Raw genomic sequence first — 23723 nt, 5'->3', positions numbered from 1 at the left:
TTGATTTAAGAGAAACGTCAAACCAGATGGTTTGATTTATTGTCAAAGACATTTACAGCACAAGAGATGTAATTACCAATCAACTTTAACAAGGCAAACTGTCAAAATAGAAACAACATGCATATAGAAACAAACACCACCACTCCTTTATTTATCCTGAATACATCCCTGAAGGTCTTGGACTGCACGTAGCTTTTTCATTTTGAGCTGTGCCTGATAACGCTGGTCTTTTATTCATGTCGGAGAATGAAAGTCAGCAGGGGATCCCTGCTTTTGTCCTGTGAACTCAATGCACTGCATATTTTTACGCTTTCCATTCTGTAACACACTTGACTCACCTCATAAAAGGGCTTAAACACCAGATGAGTTAAAGAACAACAAGAGCATGTAACGCAGAGTCTAAGACAGTGACTAATAACAAAGACTAATAATTACAGCCTAGGTAACCACTCTGTGCTAAGGACCTCCTTCAACAAGTCTTGTATCTCAATGTTTCTGAAATCTAGTCACCCTGCCATGAGTAGTTTAGTATCTTTTCTCTTCTGACACACACATCAGGTAGTTGCCTGCGCCAAATCGTGTGTGTTACCCCAACGAAAGCATGAAGCTCTGCAGAGACATTGATGGAGAACTACTTCGGTCTTTTTGTGCCAGTGATGGCTATGTGACCTTTGCCTTTTTTTTCATGATGATAACCTATTAGGTGAATTGCAGCCAAGAAAATTTTGATGTCCAAATTTTGTTTTGATTAGTTTTGCACTTGGGCTATAAGGGAAACGATTACCATGATTTATAATCGTATACTGAAATCATGACAAACATGCCTCAAATGGTCACTTATTAGCTAAGAAATGTTATTTATAAAGAATCAATTCCAGAAAACAGATATTTTAATACATATAAAACCAATATACAGACATCTAATATAAGAAGATTTCTGGGGAAAAGAAACCATAAAAACGACAGGTTAAGAGCTTGGGAACGAGCTTTAATTTGCCAAAAGCATAAACGGCAGCGGGTAGATTAACTGTTTATAATTTTATTAAGTTTTAGGCAGGATAGATCTACTGTATAAATATCCTACAATGGTAAGCAAAATTTGGACATCAAAAATGTTTTGGCTGATCCACTACACATGCTACACTACATGAATGTAAATCTGATTCTTTCTCACTAGAAACAATCATCTTGGCATTTTTTTCCACTATTGTTTCTTCCTTAATGATTTCAGTGTACAGAAGATAAGACCAGCCATGAGTGAATGATGGACTTAAATCTGAGCTCAGAGGCAGATGTTAACAGGGCTGCCACAGAAACCCAGAAAACAGAGTGAATAGTCCACGTTTTTGTGTATGCATGTTACTGGATGCACTTTGTCCATTCCGGTCATGGTTTCATGTTGCTAAGGCGAACATTCTTCTCCAGCTCAAACTGCCGCTGGTCCACCCTCTCCAAGAAGTTCTTCCTCTCCACGTACCTACAGAAACAGACACAGTACTAGCGATGAAAGCTGAGTCTTTTCAGTGACTGTTCAGTTAAATGATTCATTCAGATTTGTTCAGGTTTACACAACGTGTTGCCTGATCATACAGATGCCTGAGCCGGACAGCAAACAGTCCCGAGCAGTAAAATTATTAATAATCATTTTGCGTTATTTTATTATGTCAAACCCATCCAACACAGAATATTACTGCATCCACTGAAACACTGGAAATCTACAACTGACTGAATGAGCTCAAACAGGATTCACTGACTCTGATGACATAATTTATTGGTAGAAAGTTGGTGATCTTATGTAGCTTGCGATTTTATATTTGTATCATATGTATTATGTCTTTGTATTGTACTGTATTTGTTTTTATTAATACAAAGAGTTTGTATTGATGTGGTTATGGCATGGTACTTTGCCTTAAAAACAGAGGGACATTAGAGTTGAAGTTGGAGTTGGACTCAATCTTGGTGTTGACTGAAAGGATTCACTGATTCAGTAAATCAGTATGGATATGTATGCAAACGTAATGCTCTGAAATTGCAACTGCAAAGCTCATCATAACAACTGAGCTTAAGGAATGACTCGCTGCATGAGTGTGACTGATACTAAATCTTTTTTACCTTAGTGACACGTAAAAAAAAAAATGAATTGTTGGTGTCCATACAGTACACAGCCACTGTCAGTACAGAAATATGAGCTAACAGTTTACATACAACATGGCACATGTGCATTTGTCAGAGGCTGAGAAAACCTCAGACACGCACGAACACTCAGCACTGTCCTAGCATTTGATGGATGGCACTGGATCTACTTGCTTTAACTTTTCTCAATACCACCATGGTGCTTTACATTGTGTTCCTGTACATGATGACATCGGGCTGCATATTTCATTCACAGAGGGCTGACATGCATTTCAAACGCCTACCTGTTTATCTGCATCACTTTTCCTGTGCAGATAGAACAACCTCATACCACTCATACAGTCCCCCCCAAAAAAACAACCTGGTATCTCTATATGCACACACAAACACTCATGCATGCACGTACATGCACAAATACCTACTAAAAAAAGTATCATGCAAGCACTTCCTGTCTATGAATAATTTCCTTTCTGCTGTGCCCTGTGTAACTGAGTGAATTGGGGAGTGGCTAATGTTACGTGCAGAGTCACTGCTGACACACTAAATCTGATTTTTTTAAAGGTTGTGTACATTAAAAAGACAATGTGGCCTATAATCTGATACCAATCTGAAGAGCTCATGCACCTTAACTGCTCCACATGAGCACCACAATGATTACGGCTAGAAGAGCACTGCTTAGAAAGAAAGAAGTGGGATTAATCATGTGAAACAAGTAGCAATTAGTTTGTTTCGTTTGGTTGCAATTCATGTCAAATTGTTTACCCACAAAATAGAGTTAAACTAAATAATGTTAACAAGACATGCTGTTTTTTCACATAAGCTTAATGATTGTGCTTGACAGGCGTCACATCATCTGAGAAACAGCTGACAATACAGGCAATTTTAGCTCTTTGATACAGGTCAGTATCTAAGACTATGAATGGAAACTCAAATGTAACTACTCAGCCGAGAAAGAAACAGATAAATGGATTAAAAAATATATAATATTAACAGATTATAATATTACCTTCACCTTTTTACCATTTTTCTCTTATTATTTCTCTTTTTGTCTGAGCAATGTGAGCCTTGCATAAATACAGTTGCTTGTTTACTGAACCAAGTGATTTTAAGTCATGTTGAATCACTTTGTGTAACTGTCAATTCTGCATGATGTTTATGGTTTAATGTTACTCGTAAATGCAACTTGTTCCTTAGAAGTTTCACAATCTACAGGCTGCCGGAGTGAAGACGTCGTTTCTATGGTATTGCTCAATCATTCAAGGCAATATACATAATTTTCATGAGATTTATCACTGCAAAACATACTCTTACACTACAGATTATTTATTATAATAAGTTTCAGAGAGGTTATAGATAACGTATTTTGTAGCCGCATGCCACTGGACCTCCTCTCTCTCTCTCCTTGTCATCTTTGGGTGTTTCTATGGTGTTGACTTAGATTTGGTTATAGAGAAAGAAAGGCTACCCTTTCGTGAAGCCCTCACCAAATTAGCTAAACGCAATGCAGTGGCTGCACTCATTTGCATAAAGTTCAGCTTTGTTGCCGGGTTTTGCTGCACCACAAACCTGATTTTTTGAAACTGAACATGTGAAGTTTGCTGTTCATACTGAACACATATCTAAACAAGTAGAAGGACCAGGCATCGAGTTCTATTTACTAATTTGTCTACCAGACATATCCTTAAAATATATCTCAAACAGGATGAAAGCAATGAAGAAAAACTATTTCAAACATTTGACCTTCACCCTGTTTGGATCTAGTCCAAACTCTAACCAGTTCATCTGCTGGTTAAACTGATACTCCCATATAAATCCTACAAACATTCAACCATTCGTTCTTGAGATATTGCACTGATGAGAATCTTGGATGGACGGACGGACAAGTCGAAAACTAAATGCATCCACCACTTTGATATTTTGGATCGATGCATCAATTTAAATGGCAATATAAATTCAATCAATGCAACAGTCATAAATCAATTAATACTGAAAAAGTACAAGCTGATGTGTAAAATTATATGTTTTTACACTGATTTAACAACTTTATAGGGTACCAAGGCAATTTTCTGCTCTGATACTTTTAAAAAAGTCCTTCTCTACGTCATCATCATCTATGCAGCCACAATGAAGCTATACAGAAATTCAAATGTTGTGTATAAGGCCACATGTAATAACTTTGATGAACAACTATTTCAAAATACTACTTAGTATGATGCATGACAATGAGAACAGTCCAGCACATTTTCAAAATAATTTCACTATAAGCTGTTGGAGGTACTTGAGTATGAAATATGTAATACTTGCATATGACAGTCTTGTAAATGAGTCCCCCAAACGTTGCTCACCATAAAAACAAACCTCTATAGAAGGTTTGAGAGCATCGTCAGGGGAACAGCTGAGAGAGAACCCACAGACCTGCTGCATTTGCACATGGAGGCTCTTGGGGGAAAGAATGGTTTCATTAAATATACTGTTATGGCCCTGCCGAGCCGCAGTAGTTTACTGCAGCTGTGGACGAGTTGCATGTCCACTGGAGAGAGAACAGCGAGTACACATTCACCATGTGTTATATGTGCACCCTGATTGGATACGATTCATCTCCAGTTAATTTACAGACACCTTACTGTGTGGCTTCTTCAGTCAGTAACACTAGATTCTATTGTACGTCTCATTCCCTCTTGGTTAGACTGCTCCCTTCGGTTTCGTCCCAGAAGAAAACTCTGATCTCTTTGCTCTGTTAATACCTCATGGAAGTGGAAGCCTTGTGTTAGTTTGATGGTAAGTATCTACCGAAATGTTTTCCAAATTGTAAGCAAATCTGCAAAAAGTTTGAAAGAGAAAATTCAGAGGTTGATGCCATCTCCGTTCAGGTTTTGTTAATTTGTAGATGAATGGAAAGACTGCATCACAGAGAAGCAAGGTACATCAACTGCTGAAGTCAGTTCCTCACTGCAAATTCAGAACCAGTCATCCTACTCTGGGCTGAACCCAGACCTTTGAGTGCCCCCATGCAGGCCCCACAAGCACATCAAGCACTTTTACGCTCCATCATGGGCCACCACACCCTCTACTCCATGCCCAACTCCCCTCCCTAACCGCATCCAGCCCAAAAGGATTTGGAAACATAACTAGCAGCATGCTGTAATTTGGTCTGTCAGAAAAAAAATCTTATTTTTAACCCCCAGCCCAGGTTTTTAATTTTGGGCTTCTCTCAACCACAGTCCAGTGAAGCTTGGAGCAAGCTACAAAGAGTAGCCCATTTGTCATCAGCTTGAGCCTTGAGCTGCATCTCCTCACACACTGAAGGGGTTAAATTCAATACTCTGTAAGAGGTGGGTCTTCATGTGTACAGATGATGTCATTGTGTAACAGCATCCCCTGAAGTAAATCTCTACTCCCATAAGCCCCAGCCTTCAAACCAACCCCTTGCCAGCACTCACAACAGCTGCAGGCTAGGTGATTATGGAGACCTGGGTAGATGGAAAGACTCTGGGGGCTTCCAGATCTCCGTGAAGGAGATTTAAATGGGAACGTGATGACATACCATGGGTAGGCATGGAACTAGGCTCTAATGTGGCACTAATAACTAGCAATTAACTAGTCAATATAGACCAAATTATCAACTGTAATTACTGAGAAAGTCAAGGGGTGAGAAATTAAGAGAGATGGACAGTGATAACACGCACGCACTTTGATGCAAGAAGGGTAATACATACCACAAGTACACTAGAGATTCTGAAAATACCATAAATATTGCATGTCTAGCAATATGCTGTAATATGTTCAGCCCTACAGTGGCAGCACACTCAAATCAGGGTTCATTAGGTTTTAAAGGAGCAGGGGGATAGAACAATTCCCCAAAGGGTGCGCAGGTGTTATTACAGTCATCATCTGTCTGTTTGTTTATTCTGTTTTTAATAGTCCTTTTGCAAAGCTGATGAGAGCTGGGCTGGGGAGGACATTTAAAAGAGAAAAGCTGCCTTAGAAATAGCGAAGGCTATAGTGATATATTTCATATGAGGGAAAAATTGATCTGTTATGACATTTAGATTTTTGTAAGTTTAAAAAAAAAAAACAAAAAACAAGACCACTTTTGTAGGGTTGCTGGACCCTGCATTCACAGACTTTCTTTGTCTTGTATTGCTCTTGTTCTACGTTTGTCACTGCTGGACATTCCTATCTTAAGTTATTGCCAGTTGCCATGGTTTCCTTGACAGCAAAGGGCATGGATAGCTACAGAACACATGGAAATCCACCTATTTAACCATAAAACAAAATGAGATGTACTTTCCATTTTCACCAAAAGGAAATGCTTGTATATAAATAACATCACAGTCCACTAGTGACAGACTGAACTGAGAAATGTTTGTTCTTTGCAATCACTGCCGTCTATTTATGGGGGAAACACTGGCAATATTCTATTAAGCTTCACTTCAAGCTCATAGGCAGCACAGGTTTAGGAGCTGTGACTATCTGAAATCAATGAGCTAATGTCTTTTTGCACTACATGCCTCGCCCACTTTGCATCACACCACTTGCCCTGCCACCAAAAGTCACTTTGCCTCTTGTCAATGTAAATCACCAGCTTCCAGTGAAAAATAACGTTTTCCAGCCACTACAAGTATCATATTTTTTTACATTTTATTTTGTCCCCATTTTCTCCCAATTAGATCATTTACCAAATCACGTACCAATCCCACTAGCTAGCTCTCTCCATCACACATCAGCTACCAACAAGGGAAGGTGAGGGCTAACACATGCTTCGGCCAAGACACATGAAGCTAGCCACCCCGTTTTTTTGGGTTTTTTTTAACTGCTGCTCATGCTGCGTCACAGGACAACCTAACACACTTCGAGGAGAAATACTGACTGCCCTCTTCCACATACATGAGCTCACAGAGCGCCAACATATCAGGCTTATCCAAAATTCAGAACTCTTTTACCTTCATAAGTAAACCTGAAGAAGACCACATCTTCAATTCCATAGCCAATAATATGGAAAGGTGTGTGCTGCAAATCTGCAATAAGAGACCTGTTTGATGAGCAGTCTGAAGGGGAGTGTGTGTGTGTGTGTGTATGTGTGTGTGTGTACATGCCACTCATGCCCAGAGACAATCAAACTAACAGCCCTGCATGTATATGGGTGAGCAGGTCTCTTTGATTCATTACATAAGCCTCTCCAAGCGGCATGCACTGCACTCTTACATACACTCGCCAGAAAACAATTTAATTATAGGTAAACAAAGCCAAAGTAAAGCATCTGTGAGTACATACTATTTAAATGAAAACATGCAATTTCAGAGGTCTAGCTGGGCTTCAGGATAAAGTGTTCTATAGAATTAAAAGCAAGCACACAGCATCACTGTGTCAGTAGACATCACAAGACTGTCATACTTTTTTTAAACCTGTATCAGTGCTTAATAAGTCAAAACATGATATGCGGCTCAAAACTATGTTCTTCCTGAACTATGACCAGCATAAAAATGTCATTAATTAACAGGGTCAAACAGGTTCAAGTGTAATTTAAATGCTGGTTTTCATCTACTGCTTGAGTAGATAGGAGTTGGACCAAAGCTGACCTCTATCCGTCTACCGTTCAACTCTTCTCTGAAAGTTAATCTACACTGCACTGTTCTATAAAGCTATTCTCAATCATCCCAAACCTCTAACTCCTTCAAAGGATGGGCAGTGACTTAGGCCATGAGAGCCTGTGAGAAATCAGTATGGGCTGAGCTCCAGACGTTGGTGAGAAAGCATGAGGTTTCATTTCATGTCATGAAGAGTTCCTGATCGAATTTCAGAACAGCTTCTAGTGTTTGAGTTACATGAAAAAGAGACTGACAGTTAGGGACGGCCTCACAGTTCTCATTCTTTACACGCTTAAAACTAAATGTTCAAGTGTTAGGTAGAACATGTTAATGGGCACAACTGTGCAACTGGTAAATGATGAGGAATGACAGGTTTGATGGATCCAATCCATGTAATCATACTCCTGATGTACGTAATGCAAATAAGAACCTTTAAAGGAAAACTATACTTTAAACTGTTGTACATTTGGCACAAAAACGAACCTTATCCATAGCAGTCAATGAGAAAAGAGCAAATCTGATGTGAAAAATCCCCTTCTGAGGACAAACATACATCCAAACATAACTCAAGTAATGATTATGGTCAAAGATCTATAATTATACAACTATTGTAGACTCACCCCTCTTTGCCGCGATTATGAATGGCTAGCTCTTCTGTGATGCCCTCCTCTGCTTTGAACGAGTCCCAGTCCAGCTTGGACTTCTCCAGAGTGCTCATTTTAGGCTTCTTTGCTCCAATACGGCTCAGGACGCTGCCCATCCCTGCTGGTCTCTTCACGCTAAAAGAGACAGGAGAATTTTAAAGCTGAAGCAGTGTCAAAGGATGCATTTTAATCAAGACACAGAGATCAGAACTATAAAACATAATACACTTAACTTAGTGGACTTAACCAAATGTCCAAAGAGACAAAAATCTGTGTTATAAGCTTCATCAAAGCGGAAACAGCACAAATGCATCAAAATACTACAGACAAACATGCAGCAAATGAAGATCACACAACACAGAAGGGAAAAACAAGCAGGGGTTAAACGCAGAGGGCAATGCGGGGTAGAGGTGACAGCAACTTTTTCTATGCTTTAATGGAGCGATTTCTTATGCTGCTGGAACAAAGATGTCCATTTTCAATGATACAGAAGGCATCTTGACACTGGTGCTAAGCTTGGCTGCAATAATGGAATGTTAAACGATCTGTGTCAGGGAAAAGAGAAACCATCAGACTAGTGGGATGTTGCAGCAGGAGGGTGACTGGGGTGGGGGTTGAGAGGTGAGAGGAGAAGGAATAGTGCTGCAGAGGAGCAAGGTCCAAGGACAAAATGCTTTCACGCTCAGGTGAGTCGTAGCAAAAAGGCTTTCATTTGAAACGAAAATAAAAAATGAGCATTTCTTAGGTGTGTGTATGTGTGGGGAAGATAGGCACTCAACTTTATCCTTTTGTAGAAAGGGAAATGACTGCACAAACTCAACCTAAAATGTTTACATCATGCACACACAGGCTCTCCAATGCTGCTATTTATGTTTGCTCATCTCACTTCTTCCACAGCAGGCATCCTAGTTCATCGGAATGATGCTCCTGCTATCCTGTATACGTAGTGAGCACTACGTTGTCTTAATTATTTTTTTTATTTTTTTTTTAATTTTGGGGTGCACTTATGTAGCACCTATGTAATACTGCCATATACAGTCACCAACTACTTTAATAGGAACACCTGGAATTATCATGTAATTATCCAGTCATTTGGCAGCAGCGCAATGCATGAATTCATCCAGATACAGGTCAAGAGCTTCAGTTAATGTTCACATCAAACACCAGAATAGGTGGGGAAAAAAAAAATGATTTCAGTGACTTAACCACAGCATGGCTGTTGGTGCCAGATGGGTTGGTTTGCATATTTCAGAAACTGCTGATCTCCTGGAATTTTAAACAGGTTGGGATTTTAGATAGAATGGTGAGAAAAACAAAAAACATCCAGTGAATGGCAATTCTTCAGGTGGAAATGCCTGGCTGATGAGAGTGATCAGGGGAGAACGGTCAGACAGGTTCAAGTTGACAGGACATGCAGTCTACAGTAACTCAAATAACCACTCTTTATAACCGTGGAGAACAGAAAAGCATCTCAGAATGTAAAATCTGGTCTTTTATTTCACTGTACAGTTTCACTGAGTCTGCTCAATATAGTCTCAGATTCCTGCTCTTGGCTGGCAGGAGTGCAACCCAACGTGGTCTTCTGCTGATCTAACCAATCCGCCTTAAGGTTCAACATTTTGAGATGCTTTTCTGCTCACCATGGATGTAGTCCTATGTACTGTGGTTTTCTATCACAGCATGTTGCATCATGATCCTAACAATTAATTCTACAGTAAAATATACAGTAAAATTCTAATTCAGAAGCCTTGCGGCTCACGTTGCCCAGAAAATTCCTCCTCACTTGTGTAAGGTATGTTACTCGCTCAGTTTGGTGAGCCAAACACCTTAGTTACAGAGAGGAAGTGTTTGTGTAAAAAAAAGTGCCAACAATTCAACTTTATTCCCATCAAAATTTCCTAAATTGACAGAATAGGACTATTTTCAATTTCTAAAACCTGGTCAGTGTATCATCCATAATAACAGAAAAAAAGTAGCTGCTTTTTTTTTTTTTTTTTTAAAGATTCAACAACTTTGAATCTGCTTCAGCATCTCTGATCACCATCTACTGCACTACACACAAGTCAAGGTATAATAATTAAATAACAAATAGATCCAACACTGTATTAATTAAGCTTGCTGGTTTAGTCAAGGCTTGCAAAAAAAAAATAAAAATAAATTCATTAAAAAAACATTACATAGTTTCATTTAATGTAATTACAATTCAATACAACACACTTTAATGTAATTTCAATAAATTATTTGAAAAAGAAAAACCAGTAATGTAATTATTCTCCACACTGTAATGGAACCATCCAAAATCTCGCACTGTCATATCCATAACTAGATTGACAATGAAAATCTACTTAACATGCACTTATAAGCCCCAATATAAACGACTAGGCACCTCAGACTGAAGACTGGAAGAACCATTTCAGAGCATATTTCACACCGAACCATGAAACATGAGCTCATTTATCAATACAGTGTGCTCTTGAATGGCATGACTATCATCATCATGCATCAGGCAGGTCATATCACACAGGAACACACATTACTCCAGCAATCAATACAGGGGTGTAGTTCATGTTCCCGCTCTATTGGTACAGTGATATATATTTAGCCCTTGCAGCACCAAACAGATCCTTTTACGTTTGCTGCTGTTTAAACAATACAGCATAACATGCATACACACTTACAGCATAAAATCACAGAGGCAAAGAAATACGTTCTAGACCAAGAGTAAGACTAAAGGCAAAAGAAGAAGCAGCATGAAAGAGAAAAAAGGAGGAGAGAAAGACAACTTTGAGGAAAAACAGGGCTCAAGTCGGCCTGACAGAATGCATTTGCCATCTGTGCTGATGCTGTCAACATCATTCATGGGAGAAAGGGGAGAAGATAAAAAGGGAGAAAGAGGAATGATTCTCTGGACCATGCTGGGTTTTTTTGTATGTTTCTTCTGCTGCCCTTCAGGAAGAAACAAATCCAGCTCAGCTCTCAGGAGATCAGCATGTGCAAACGTAGGCGTGTGTATAAAAGACAGAGAAAGGATGAGAGACTAGAAAAGCAATAAATGAGCCAGCGCTCCAGTATACACACAGGCACACATGCATGCATATACACACACACACACACACACACACACACACACCTACATACTAAAACATATCACAAAGCCCATGATTACACACAGCTTTCTGCCAGCTGTTTCAGTGTACCACTATTCCCATGACAGACCGAGCCTATCAAGGGCACACAAGAACACATACATCCGACACAAACACACACAAGTTGAGAGGAAAAATAAATAAATTATTGATAATGAAGATCAATATGACAATATGAAAAATTCTAAACTTCTCTAATACAAAGCATTCAAAAGCATATTAAATATGAATCTTGTGGTTCATGTCAGCCTTGTGACCAACACGTAGGCCAAGATCTTTATCCTTTATTCTCACGCTGCAGAGGTTTGCGTGACATTTCGTGCGGCGAGAATAATTCTGCTGCACCAGCTTGGTCGACAGATGAATTGATATGGATGATCACACATGCACGCACACCTTAAACGTACTCTGACAGTGAATCAATAGACAATCAAGACTTGAGCAAGAGTCAATCCTGCTTGGTGTGTGGCAGCAGCGAGTGAGAAAGTAAGAACGAAGGGTTAAGTAGAGTCTGGAAAAAAGCAGGATAGGATCCTGAACACAAACAGAGTGAGGACACAACTTAGTTCAACCAAAATGGAGACCATTCTGAAGGGCACACTTACGCACAAACATACACAAACACAGACGCAGGATAGGAGTCGGGCAGTCTGTGATTCTGGTGCAGTTTATTTGCAGTCTGAGCTCTCCCATGACCAGAGGCTTGTCACTGTCTCTCTCTCCCTCTCCCTCTCTGTCTCAGACATGTGCAGAAACCCTGCTTAACAAGGTCTATTCCAACACTACAGGACAGGAAATGGATTCCTCGGCTCTCTTCGTCCACCTTCCATTTTGATCAAGGCCACCCTAACAACAGTCCCTGCTCACAGCTCATAGCTCACACACCAAGCCTCCTTTCACTTCGGCCATCGCAGGGTGTTTTTTTTCCACTGCACATTCAAAATCAAGAACTGCTCCAAACACAAACCAATTGCACTTTGAGGACTAGCTCATTTCCCATCAGACAGAGATAACTGCACAGTCACAGTGACCACGACAAAGACGACTGTATCGTTATTATGGTGTGTATTAATGCCATTGTCAAGATGAAAGTGGTTTATCTGGCTGATACACGGTGCCAAAATTTCTAGTACATTGCACAGAAAATAAATCTATAAAACAGCCAGTGGAAACAGATAGAGGCAGGCTTAAACACTCAGCCAGTGAAGTCTAGTGAAATCAACTGCTGAACATCTTAAAGACAGGCCAGAGGTGTCGACACTGACCTACATGCAGTGTTGGTGCTGCTGCAACACCAGACAGGATGTTGATGGATTATTAGAACTGGGAACGAGGGAAGTGATATTGTCCAAGAGCTAGCCCAGGATTGGATAGCGTCAGTGACCTACATTCTTAGCAAGAAATTAAAACAAGCGAGAAAAAAAAATAGTGCTGATGTCTGTGGGATTTTAAGGAGTTAGGGCAAATAATTAATCAGTCAGACACTAGGTAAAGAAATGAACAGCATCAAGTTGCACCAGTGGATATTTAAAGCCAACATCTTGCACTGCAGTCATAAAAACCTCCAAAAGTTAAAATGAACAAAACCGCAGTCTGACCTCATGAAATTCTGTATAACTGTGTAAATGAAAAGAGACACATTTATTGCTCCCATAAAGCAAATATCAATTAGCACAAGCATACGGTTCTCCAAGTGGCTTCTGGTCAGTCTGCACTGGGGCTGACGAAAGCCTGTCAGCAGGTCCGCTCAAAGCCATAGCTAGAGGAAGTGTACATGTGACTGAAGTGCAGCCAACTGGAATCATACAGTATTGTGTGTGAGTGTGTGTGTGTGTTTATCTGCCTCTCGATATCCTCCCCACTTCATCCCTTGTCTTTCTTCTTTGTCCCATCGTCTCTCTCTGATCTTCAAACTCCACTAAGACGTGTGTAGCTGGAGGCATCTCCGCCCTGCTCTGTCTTTCACAGGCTGAGGGACAGACTTAATCCTGATAGACAAAAAAATAGTGCACCTGTTCAGAGATGGCTAATGAACATGTGCAGACACACACACACACACACACACACACACACACGTACACTCCCACACACACGCCCCCTACCCCTAGCTGTTGTGGTAAAACTAAGAGTTCAAAGACCTTTTACACTCAAGCCACCTGCCTGCTGTGTCCAACCACCTGGACATGCAACTAACAGCCAACCTGCCCTTTGCTTTAACTGTCACATGGTTCACACACACACACACACACACACACATTTCGATGGCAAAAATGGACTTCATTAAATTTTTATTTAGGAATTACTGAAATATGTCTATTACTCTGCACTGAAATAAATAATGTAGTCTGGAATGTATGGTATTACCAAAAAGTAATAAAACCTTATGAAAAAGATATGGTTTCACAAATTTACACTCACTACATCATATTATTATGGAATATTTATAAGTATAAACATGCCATAATAACCAAACAAAAGCAGAGCATCACATTTTTGAAGGGAAAACTGATGGGGAAAACTGAAGTTTTGAAACGAGCATTGAAAATGCAAATGGTTGACAGAGGATAATGGAAAAATTACAATAAAACCTCCAATTCCCGTCTCTGGAGTAGCCTTCTAGTGCACAAATCAGTGCTTCTCATGCTCTTATCATGGAGCTCTTTCGTGAGCTGAAGCAGGTGTGTTAGGGTCCAGGAAACACTGCAGCACATTAGGATCATTACAGCACATTAGGCAAAATTACCCTCAGCATTTACTCATGCAGTTTTCCTTCATGTTCCCACTCTCACTGAGAATAGCAAAATGATTTCAACATGAAAAGCCATTCTCGAGCTCGGCCGCGCTCACGCCTGTTTATTCTAGCCTGAGGACGTTCGCAGTGGAAACCTCTAGAAATGTAACACAAAAACAACAAATTCTCATTCACAGACTCGCACTAGTCCTCTCCTTCACGCATCACTTTCTCGAAATATTCACCTTGCTTTATACTGGTACTTGCCCCCATCTTTGAATCCGGATCCACTGGAGAAAAGCCACACAGATTCATACATGGCCAGGGAAATTAAGGAGTAGGGGTATGAATATTTCCAGATTTAAATCAGTGAATCAGTTTGGATGTCATTGCTCTGTATTGCTAAATCTTTATTACAAGCATACTAATAGAAACGTTATCAAATTAATTTCACTTTGTGTTGTTTGTGTCTTCGGCACGCTCTTTTTTTTCTTTCTCCATCCACTCTTTGTCAAACCCAGAGGCATCCTCCCATGTTTTACAGCTAACTCTTTTTTGTTTTAAAATAATCGAACTGTTTGTACAGTACTGACTCACTGTTTTGCATGATATTTCATCCTGTCAATTCGCATCAAAACAGCTGTAAGCTGCAATCCATCTTTCATACATCGGATCAACAAGCATGTATTGAGATGTGCATCATACTGGAAGACATACTAACCCTTATTACACGGGAATACACTATGAGATGAACCCACATGAGAAAGGTGAATGAGATAAGGAGGATGATGGAGCTTGGAGGATCAAGCTGGGATCACGCAGTGAAGTATAGAGTAAAAGCATCTTAACGGAAAACCCTGGTACTCCTCTTCCTCTCATTCTTTCTCAACAGTTTCCAAAACAAAATCCCCTCAACTCCTGCATAACTGCCAAGTCTCAGAGCAGGGAGGAGGCCTGGCTGACCACACACCCACACACCTAGAGCAATAAGTCTCAGTGTCCAAACTCCCAGAAACCTTTAGATGTGTAAACCACACATGTTCCACAGACAGTTGCCTGGGCAACTGCGAAAAACAGGGCAATCTGACAAAAACCTCTCTCAGGAGGTAGACAGCGAGTGTGTGTGTTTGTGTGTGTGTGTGTGTGTGTTTGGGGGGGGAGGTGGTACTGCGCAGCATACTGCACATACACACACACAGAGCACAGTGCAAAGCAGACATTGCCAGGAGCCTGTCACTCTAGAGCACTCGGTTCCCTGCTGCTGCAACACCGCTACCCCACATATTCTGTTGTTTTCTCTGTTCTCGTACGACTGATCCAACAAATCAGCTAATTAACAGACCCTTCCTGAGTCAACGTGGGTGTGCTAGAGAAGGGTAAACATTGAAATATGCAAGGCACAGTAACTCCAGTAGCGGGGCTCAGTGTCACTGCTCGAATTTTGAATTCTTAGTCTTTTCATATACAGGAGATTCATGTTTAACTAACAACACACAACATAGGTGCTGGAATATCCACTTGTTTAGAGACAGCAAGTTAAAAGGCGTGTGGAATCATAATAGGGTTGGTCAGTAGCGCGATATATATAGCATCACATCATGCTTTTCTGGGACTATTATTGGTATTGTCAGGGGTCACTGCTACCACCACTGCTCGTCCTCACAGGAACTATCTGACTGGACCTTAAAATACAGTTATTTAATTTTCTTTCCATTTCCTTAATAATCTTTTTTTTTGTGGTTGTAAAAAGAGTCAAACAGACTGAAAACAGCCCTGTTAAGAGCACATACTTTGTACAATATTCCTGCTCACTAGAGCAGCATGATAGAGACGATATACAGCTCCAGGGTCCACGGTTTGATCCTGAACTCGGGTTAATGTCTGTGTGGAGTTTTGCATGTTCTCTCCATGCACATGTGGGTTTCCTCAGAGTTATTCAGTTTCCTTCCACCTACCAAAAGGTATGAATGAACGCCTGGAGCAATCCAGTATGAACTCCCGTCTCACGCCCCGTGCTGCTCGGATACGCTCCAGATCCTCCACAACCCTGATTAATATAAAGCAGTTACTGAAGATGAATGAATGATGGTGAAAACTTTATTATTTTCATAGTGAAGGTTTCTGCAATAATATTTAGTAAACAATATATTGTGCCATACTATCGCTCACTCCTAATTCTCTAGCAAACACGAAGAACACATGCAACAGTTCCATGCGATCACCACACACCACACACCTTCACACTAGTAGCTCCCATAAACCCTGTACCACTCTTCCTGCCAACCGTTTCTCCTTATCACACATAATGCTTTGGTAAGTAAAGAGTCATCAGGTAGTGCCAGTCAGCTTTACGCAATCACTACATTAATATGGCTCAGGCGCTAAAGTAAGGTTCTCACGTTATATATCAATGTGCCTGATAAGATCAAGGAACCATAATGTCTGCCAGTCTAACAACCTCAGTCTACTTCCTGTTAGAAAGTCCTGTGAGAAATTGGTATCTCAAGGGAAACCAGTGCAAGGCAGAGAAAACTGAGCAGGAGAAAAGTGGGGCCCCAAATATGCAGGCTTAACTAGTTCATCTGTTCCCACAGTCTCTTAGTAAAGCGCAACACCCCGCTGTCCACTAAAAAGCCTTTCAGTCTTTCTCCACTGACACAGCTGTGTGAGAACTGAGGAGAAAATTCTCTTCCTGCCACAAGCCATTGCTAATCGCTAAAGCAGAGACCTGATTGGTGGCAATTACAGCTCTACACATGATGACAATGTGGACTAATTGAATGCCGGCCTGGATACATTCGGAAAGGCTAAAACACACAAATTGCAAAAATCTTGAGTTTGCAATGATGTTCTCCAAGAAGTGGGAGAGCTTTTACTTTAAAACATTTCAATTAAATCAATAGTGATGGGATTGTCATCTTGGAAGAATTAAACACCATAAATATTTGGATGAAGATTAAAGAGTGGTGCTTGGACTTTTAATTCACCAATATTTCCAAAAGAAGAGTTTTTTTTCAAAATCTAAATGCTTAAGTACACAGTAGAGGCTTGAATACATACGGCTATCTGCTGAGAAAGGAATATGTTATTCCGTGCCGTGATAGGAATATAATCCATGCCATGGTGGTGTGATATGGTCCAATGTGAAATAGACGCAGTGGACATCACAGCAATTTGCCAACGATTGCAATTTATTAGTGAATGACACATTGCTGATTTTAAATGTAACTAGGTTAAGGTTAATGTCACGGAAAATCCACGAAACAAGTCCGTTCTTATCACATGAGCTTATAAGTTATAAACAGTCCTTCACCAGCCTCTTTTTTCTGACTCAAAGTGCCAACTCCTACAAACATGAGACTCCTACCATAAAAGTTAAACAAATGTCTCCAAACAATATCACCATATCAATAACTACACATTTTCCGTCTTTAAATAACTGCATATTTTTAAAATCTTAGTTTGTGTGTTACAGCCAGAACTGACGTCAGAGCTGTGCTGGTATAGAAAATTAATCCTCACTTTCTGATCCAAGAATTCAACAGCACTGTGATATAAATAGGTTTGGCTTATAGTTAAACCATAAGTGTGTGTGAGGTTTCGATTACAAAGTCTCCAGAGAACTGGTCTTGCATGCACATGTTTAACAAAGCCACAGAAGAGAATTTGTATCTGCTTTGGCAGGGACGGACACACATTGTTTTCCGGTCAGAGTACACTGTGAGATCGGGAGAGTGAAAGACGTCCTGGTTTCATCAGAAGCAGAAACAGTACAGCTGATCTGGGCTGCAAAGAGCCGATGGGAGAAAACGTGATGTCAAACGCTCATTCAAATCCAGTCGTAACATTCATCACTGAGCTTTAAAGAGGCAGGAAACAATAACGTCACTGATCACTCCCTGTCATACACACAGCATCTTTCACCTGCTTCACTGGAATTAAATAAACTCCTGCTGAAAGCTGCGGCATCACTGAAACACACAACCTGTGTCACTGTCTTCAGTGTTCAATAATCACACATATAATCAGTCACACACACGTATAAAGAATAAGATCCCTCTGAAAAAGTGAGAGCAGTCATTTATAATACAGAAAGAGGTTTTTAACTCACTGTTTAGCGCATATCTAACAAATAGCTCATTACTAAGGAACGATTTTGATGGTTTTTTTTTTATTTCCCTCTGCTGAGAAAAGACGATAATGGAGCAGAAATCATTTACAGTACAGGTTTAAAAGCAGTATTTAAATTCTATGAATAAATATGCAAAAATTGTACGTGACTACACAACATGAATTACACATTTCATGTACTTCTGAACTATAACCTTTATACTCACAGATCAAGAACACTTACCAAAGCTGTTCTTATGAAGCTGTTTCCAACTTTCAACAAGACAGTAAACAGTAATCTATGCTTTTCCTGAAGTTTGGACTTCATAAGGACTGAAGCACTTTGCTGTTTAACTTTATTAGCTAATGCAGAGCCTCAAATCCTTCCCTAAAAAAATTACTCTCCTCTCTGAAAGGACAAAATATACACATTTTGAGCTTAATCTCCAATTAGCTTCGACTGAAAATTTAAAAAGGTGTTCAACAAAAAGACATTTCAATTGTTTATTGACTGTAGCTGATCAGAAATAGAATAAAAAAAAATTTGTCTTCTCATTCTGAGCAGAACCGACATTTTAACATTTCCATCCTTGTGCTCCAGTCCCAGCTTAGCGTTCCTGAAACGTTACAACAAATAAAAAAATAAAATAATTCTGTACTTTTTATACAGGCCATATATAGGCCTAATATGATAAAATATTAGGCTTGGAAATTTAGCTAGCTAAATCCCTAGTGTAGGTTTGCTAGCTAAGTTTTTTCCCCCCATTCTCATGAGCACAGCGCAGTAACACACACACACACACACACACACACACACACACATACACATAGGAATCCGTTGAGTATTAAATGAGTATTAAAATATATTTTAATATGAGGTTTTATGTTGGGAAAACGTTAGTAGTTAATAATAGTAAAGTTAACAGACTTTGTTTCGTCATCCATGAACTGAAGCTGTGTAATCTTATGCTTCACACTGTGTGTAAAATGATACACTGAAACCAGGTGAGACGTGATGTTGATACAGAAAACATTTGAGAGTTTGAAGGGAAGACGTGAATAATAAGCTAGCAGGCTACACGAAACCAAAAAAAATAATTAAATAAATGTCGTTAACTGGTAATCAATTTCAAAGTAACATTTCTATTCTGGAATAATTAAGGTATAAAAGATTACATTTTCTGTTTCTGTTCCTAGCAAAATGCCATTTATTTTCGGTTTTCAGTTTCATTCCTTGGAGCAGTGAATTTTTAGAAACAGGTTCATTTCTAAGTTTCTATCTCTCTCTCTCTCTCTCTCTCTCTCTCTCTCTCTCACACACATACACACACACACAGACACACACACACACTCCAGATGTGGTACATTAGTCAAAAAAACAGTTGAAAGGAGTATGCCTTTAACAATGTATGAAGACAATTCCCACACTCTATGTACAGTATACACAGTCAATAAAGATCTAAGACTGCACTTGCCCTTGGTGACTTGGAGAAAAAAAAAAAAAAAAAAGTGTGTGCGTGTGTGTGTGTTCTGTAATAATAAAGGAAGAGGGATATTTTTAGGACTCGGGAGATGGACCTCTATAATTAGAACTGTGACTGGAGTACATATGGCAGTCATTAGCTTTAGAGGACACGCATTTCCCAGCACTGTACTATATTCAGCTACTCATACACAGACTTTGGAAAAGAAACTGAGTGGACAAGAAAAGATGATGAAATTACTTCATCAAATGCCAAGAACAGTCACAGTGTGACGCAAAACTTGGATCTGAGGTTTTTAGTTTCTCCAAAGGATTTTACACGACCATCTGATCATTCAGGCTCTGTGACTTGCTGTAGCGCGCACACACACACACACACACACCATTACACTTCTACAGCTCATGCATCCAAACAGCCTCGAATCTATTAAATATCCAGATGATATTTCAACTTGAATGAAAATCCTTCATGTATATACACCTAAATCTGATTGGGGCTGAATACAACTGACAGAGGTGGGAATTCTGCTTATTAATCTAATTCGAATCGAATTATTTTATCAAAATCTCTACATAAATCACAACACACACTGATCATTGTGGGTGCTAGGAGGAAATGTTACACACTGTAAAAAAAAATGTGTATATTATATATATATATATATATATATATATATATATATATATATATATATATATATATATATATATATAAATAAAACACACACACACAAGATTTAACAGGGTTGTCTGGGCATCCAACTAGTATTGAAAAGGATTATGCTTTGCTGAAACAGACAATTAAGAACTAGTTAATAACAAGTGAGAAGTGAAATCTCCAACATGTTGAACTAGCATTAGTTACTTGCTACATTCTACATACCTTTTTCATTCTTATGGTAATGCTGACACCAAATGGAGCTCTTCACATTTTCATATGTTCGGTCAACGTTACTTAAACTCCATGCAAGACTTTCACAGTGGAGAGTTTAGGGTACATAAAAACATTCATCAGCAATACATTTGGAATTCAATTGTATCGACAAAAAATCTCTGGATGTAAACAGAGCGAGGTAAAAGGGAAGAGAGCAGTTAAAAGCAAATACTACATCCTTCAGTGTACATGCAGGTGGTGTAAGGGTACAGTTACCTGATTGCACTTGTCTTTTGTGAGACACACTACTATTAGGTGCAGGTTTCACACACACTGAGACACCACGCAATCAATCTACCAATCAGTGGAGTGCTGAACAAGTGGCAGTAAATCTGGTTGGCGTTCTAATCGATAGCACTTAGCCTCTGCAGCCTTATTACACTATGGCTTTCTTCCCCTCAAAACACACACGCACACACACACACAAAGTGGAGACAGAAACAAAAACAAGAAGGCACACAACACTCTACAACATAAGATCCGTCACAAGACTGTATACTGCACACGTGTACGTGCGTGTACACACACTATCACGGATTACGACAAAGATAAGGACACTATGAACATTCAGAGATTAAAAAGAGCAATTTTTCTTCAACATGCTGAGCATTAAACCTTTGCAGGAAAGTAACAAGAGAAAACAGGGAAGGAAGGGAGACTGGGAGCACGGTTAACAAGAGTCAGCAGTTTTGTGTTAAGGTGCAGTGAGACTGAGCAAAGTGAAGAAACAGAGAAAGGCAGCATGCTGACTCAGGTCTGAGACACACGAGAGCGAGAGATCAGAACAGATTAAGTGGGAGTTTGTTTCATGTCTGTCCCCTTGCTAAGTTTAGGCAGTAAACCCAACTAAAAAAGCACAACAGAGGAACATAAAGAGTCCGATTTCTCTCTTTATAGTAATATCAACAGTGCAGGAAAATAAATAATAAAACACACACGGCGGACATGTGAGAAAGAAACAAAGGGTGGGTTTGTTGTGTTAAAAGTGAGCAAAAGAGATTAGCAGTGAAATGACGTGAAAGAGGGCGCAACTTCCATCTCGTCCAGGAAAGGATCTGAACACACAGCACATCCTGTAACGGAAAGTAGCACTTCCTGTGCCGCTCCGGCCAACTGCCTTAGAGGAAATATGAACTTCTCTATCTGCAATTAAGCGTCATGACAACCATGTACAAAGAGCGGGAAAATTACAAGAGCGTGAACACTTGCCCGGGTCAGAGCTGTTTTGGCGGCACAAGAGGGACCTCCACAATATTAAAAACCACCTGTCTAATATACATATACATACATATGTATAGGCTCCACAAGACCTCTGAGGGTGTGCTGTAGTATCTAGCACCAAGACTTTAGCAGCAGATCCTTTAAGTCCTGTAAATTGCGAGGTGGGGCCTCCATGGATCAGACTTGTTTGTCCAGCACGTCCGACAGATACTCATCGGATTGAGATCTGGGGAATTTGGAGGCCAATTCAACACCTTAGTGTTCCCATAGTGCATCCTGATGCCATCTCTTCCCCAGGTAAGTGACGCACAGGCACCCGGCCATCCACATGATGTAAAAGAAAATGGGATTCATCAGACCAGACCACCCTCTCCACTGCTCCAGTTCTGATGCTCAGGTGCCCATTGTAGGCGCTTTCGGTGGTGGACAGGGGTCAGCATGGGCATTCTGACAAACCGACCGGTCTGCAGCTACACAGCTCCATACACAGCTCCATACACAGCTCCATACACAGCTCCATACACAGCTCCATACACAGCTCCATACACAGCTCCATACACAGCAAGCTGCACCGCACTGTGTGTACAGACACCTTTCTATCATAACCAGCATTAACTTTTTCAGCATTTTGTGCTACAGTAGCTCTTCTGTGGGATTGGACCAGACGGGCTAGCCTTCACTCCCCACGTACATCAGTGAGCCTTGGGTGCGCATGACCCTGTCACCGGGTCACCGGTTGTCCTTCCTTGGACCATTTTTGGTAGGTACTAACCACTGCATATCGGGAACACCCCACAAGTCCTGCTGTTTTAGAGACGCACTGACCCAGTCATCTAGCCATCACAATTTGGCCCTTGTCAAAGTCGCTCAGATCCTTACGCTTGCCTATTTTTCCTGCTTCCAATACATCCACTTCAAGAACTGACTGTTCACTTGCTGCCTAATATATCTCACCGCTTGACAGGCGCCTTTGTAACGAGAGAATCAAAGTTATTCACTTCATCTCTCAGTTGTTTTAATGTTATGGTTGATCAGTGTATATGCTGACAAACACAGATGACAAAGATAGGTTCCAGATTTACACACACCCAAATAAAACATCAAAAATTCTTTTAGAAAGTAACTTCTCTCTCTATCACACACAGTATGTAAAGTATAAAGCTATGCTCTTATCCCTGTGCCTCTGTGCAGCCAGTGACATGAGATGATCAGAGGCCTGTTGCAATAGCTGTCAAATGGATAAACAGAGGAAAACTGAGAGGGGAAAAAAAAAAAAAGAGAGAGAGGGAGACCTTTTGCTCTAGCTCACATTCCAGTCTGTACACATACACCATAACGTGGCATTCAACTTTTATGAAGTGGTAATTTTATTACTGCTGTCGGTCATTAGATGAGAGGATTGCTTTTTGCTTTATGGTGGTGGAATTAACTCCAATTTTTCTATCACTGATTAAAAATATGAATTACCAAGAACATCACAACAAGTGGTGCAAGTGTGGTGTTGCTCTACATGGCACTGTGGGATAGGTTATCCAGTTGAGTCTCAAAACCCTGGTAATTAGGAGCACTAAAATCTCACATTCTATTCGATACAATTTTATTTGTATAGCACTTTAAACAACAGACCTTGTTACAAAGCAGCTTTAGAGAAATCCAGATGTAGATGTAGAGCCCTAATGAGCAACCCAGAGGCTAGAGTGGCAAGAAGACATGAGTAAGAAACCTTGAGAGAA

The 23723-nt window shown here is 40.1% G+C and overlaps 1 protein-coding gene across 2 annotated transcripts in view; it reads right to left on the bottom strand.

The window, feature by feature from the left end:
* The window catches only part of cfdp1 (craniofacial development protein 1), a 30477-nt gene continuing 6754 nt past the window's right edge, over nt 1-23723 (bottom strand). The window contains exons 6-7 of one of the 2 annotated variants that reach the window (XM_026927805.3): nt 8342-8500; nt 1-1477 (exon numbers count right to left, since the gene is read on the bottom strand). In XM_026927805.3, the coding sequence (XP_026783606.3) occupies nt 1387-1477; nt 8342-8500 (250 nt within the window). In that variant the 3' untranslated portion in view covers nt 1-1386. Of the gene's footprint in view, nt 1478-8341; nt 8501-13138; nt 13500-23723 lie in introns of those variants that run through there. The other variant, XM_034305509.2, reaches the window with a different exon arrangement.

This window comes from Pangasianodon hypophthalmus, chromosome 6 (assembly GCF_027358585.1).
Source record: "Pangasianodon hypophthalmus isolate fPanHyp1 chromosome 6, fPanHyp1.pri, whole genome shotgun sequence".
Lineage (NCBI taxonomy): Eukaryota > Metazoa > Chordata > Actinopteri > Siluriformes > Pangasiidae > Pangasianodon > Pangasianodon hypophthalmus.
This window is presented reverse-complemented; position numbering and strand designations above follow the sequence as displayed.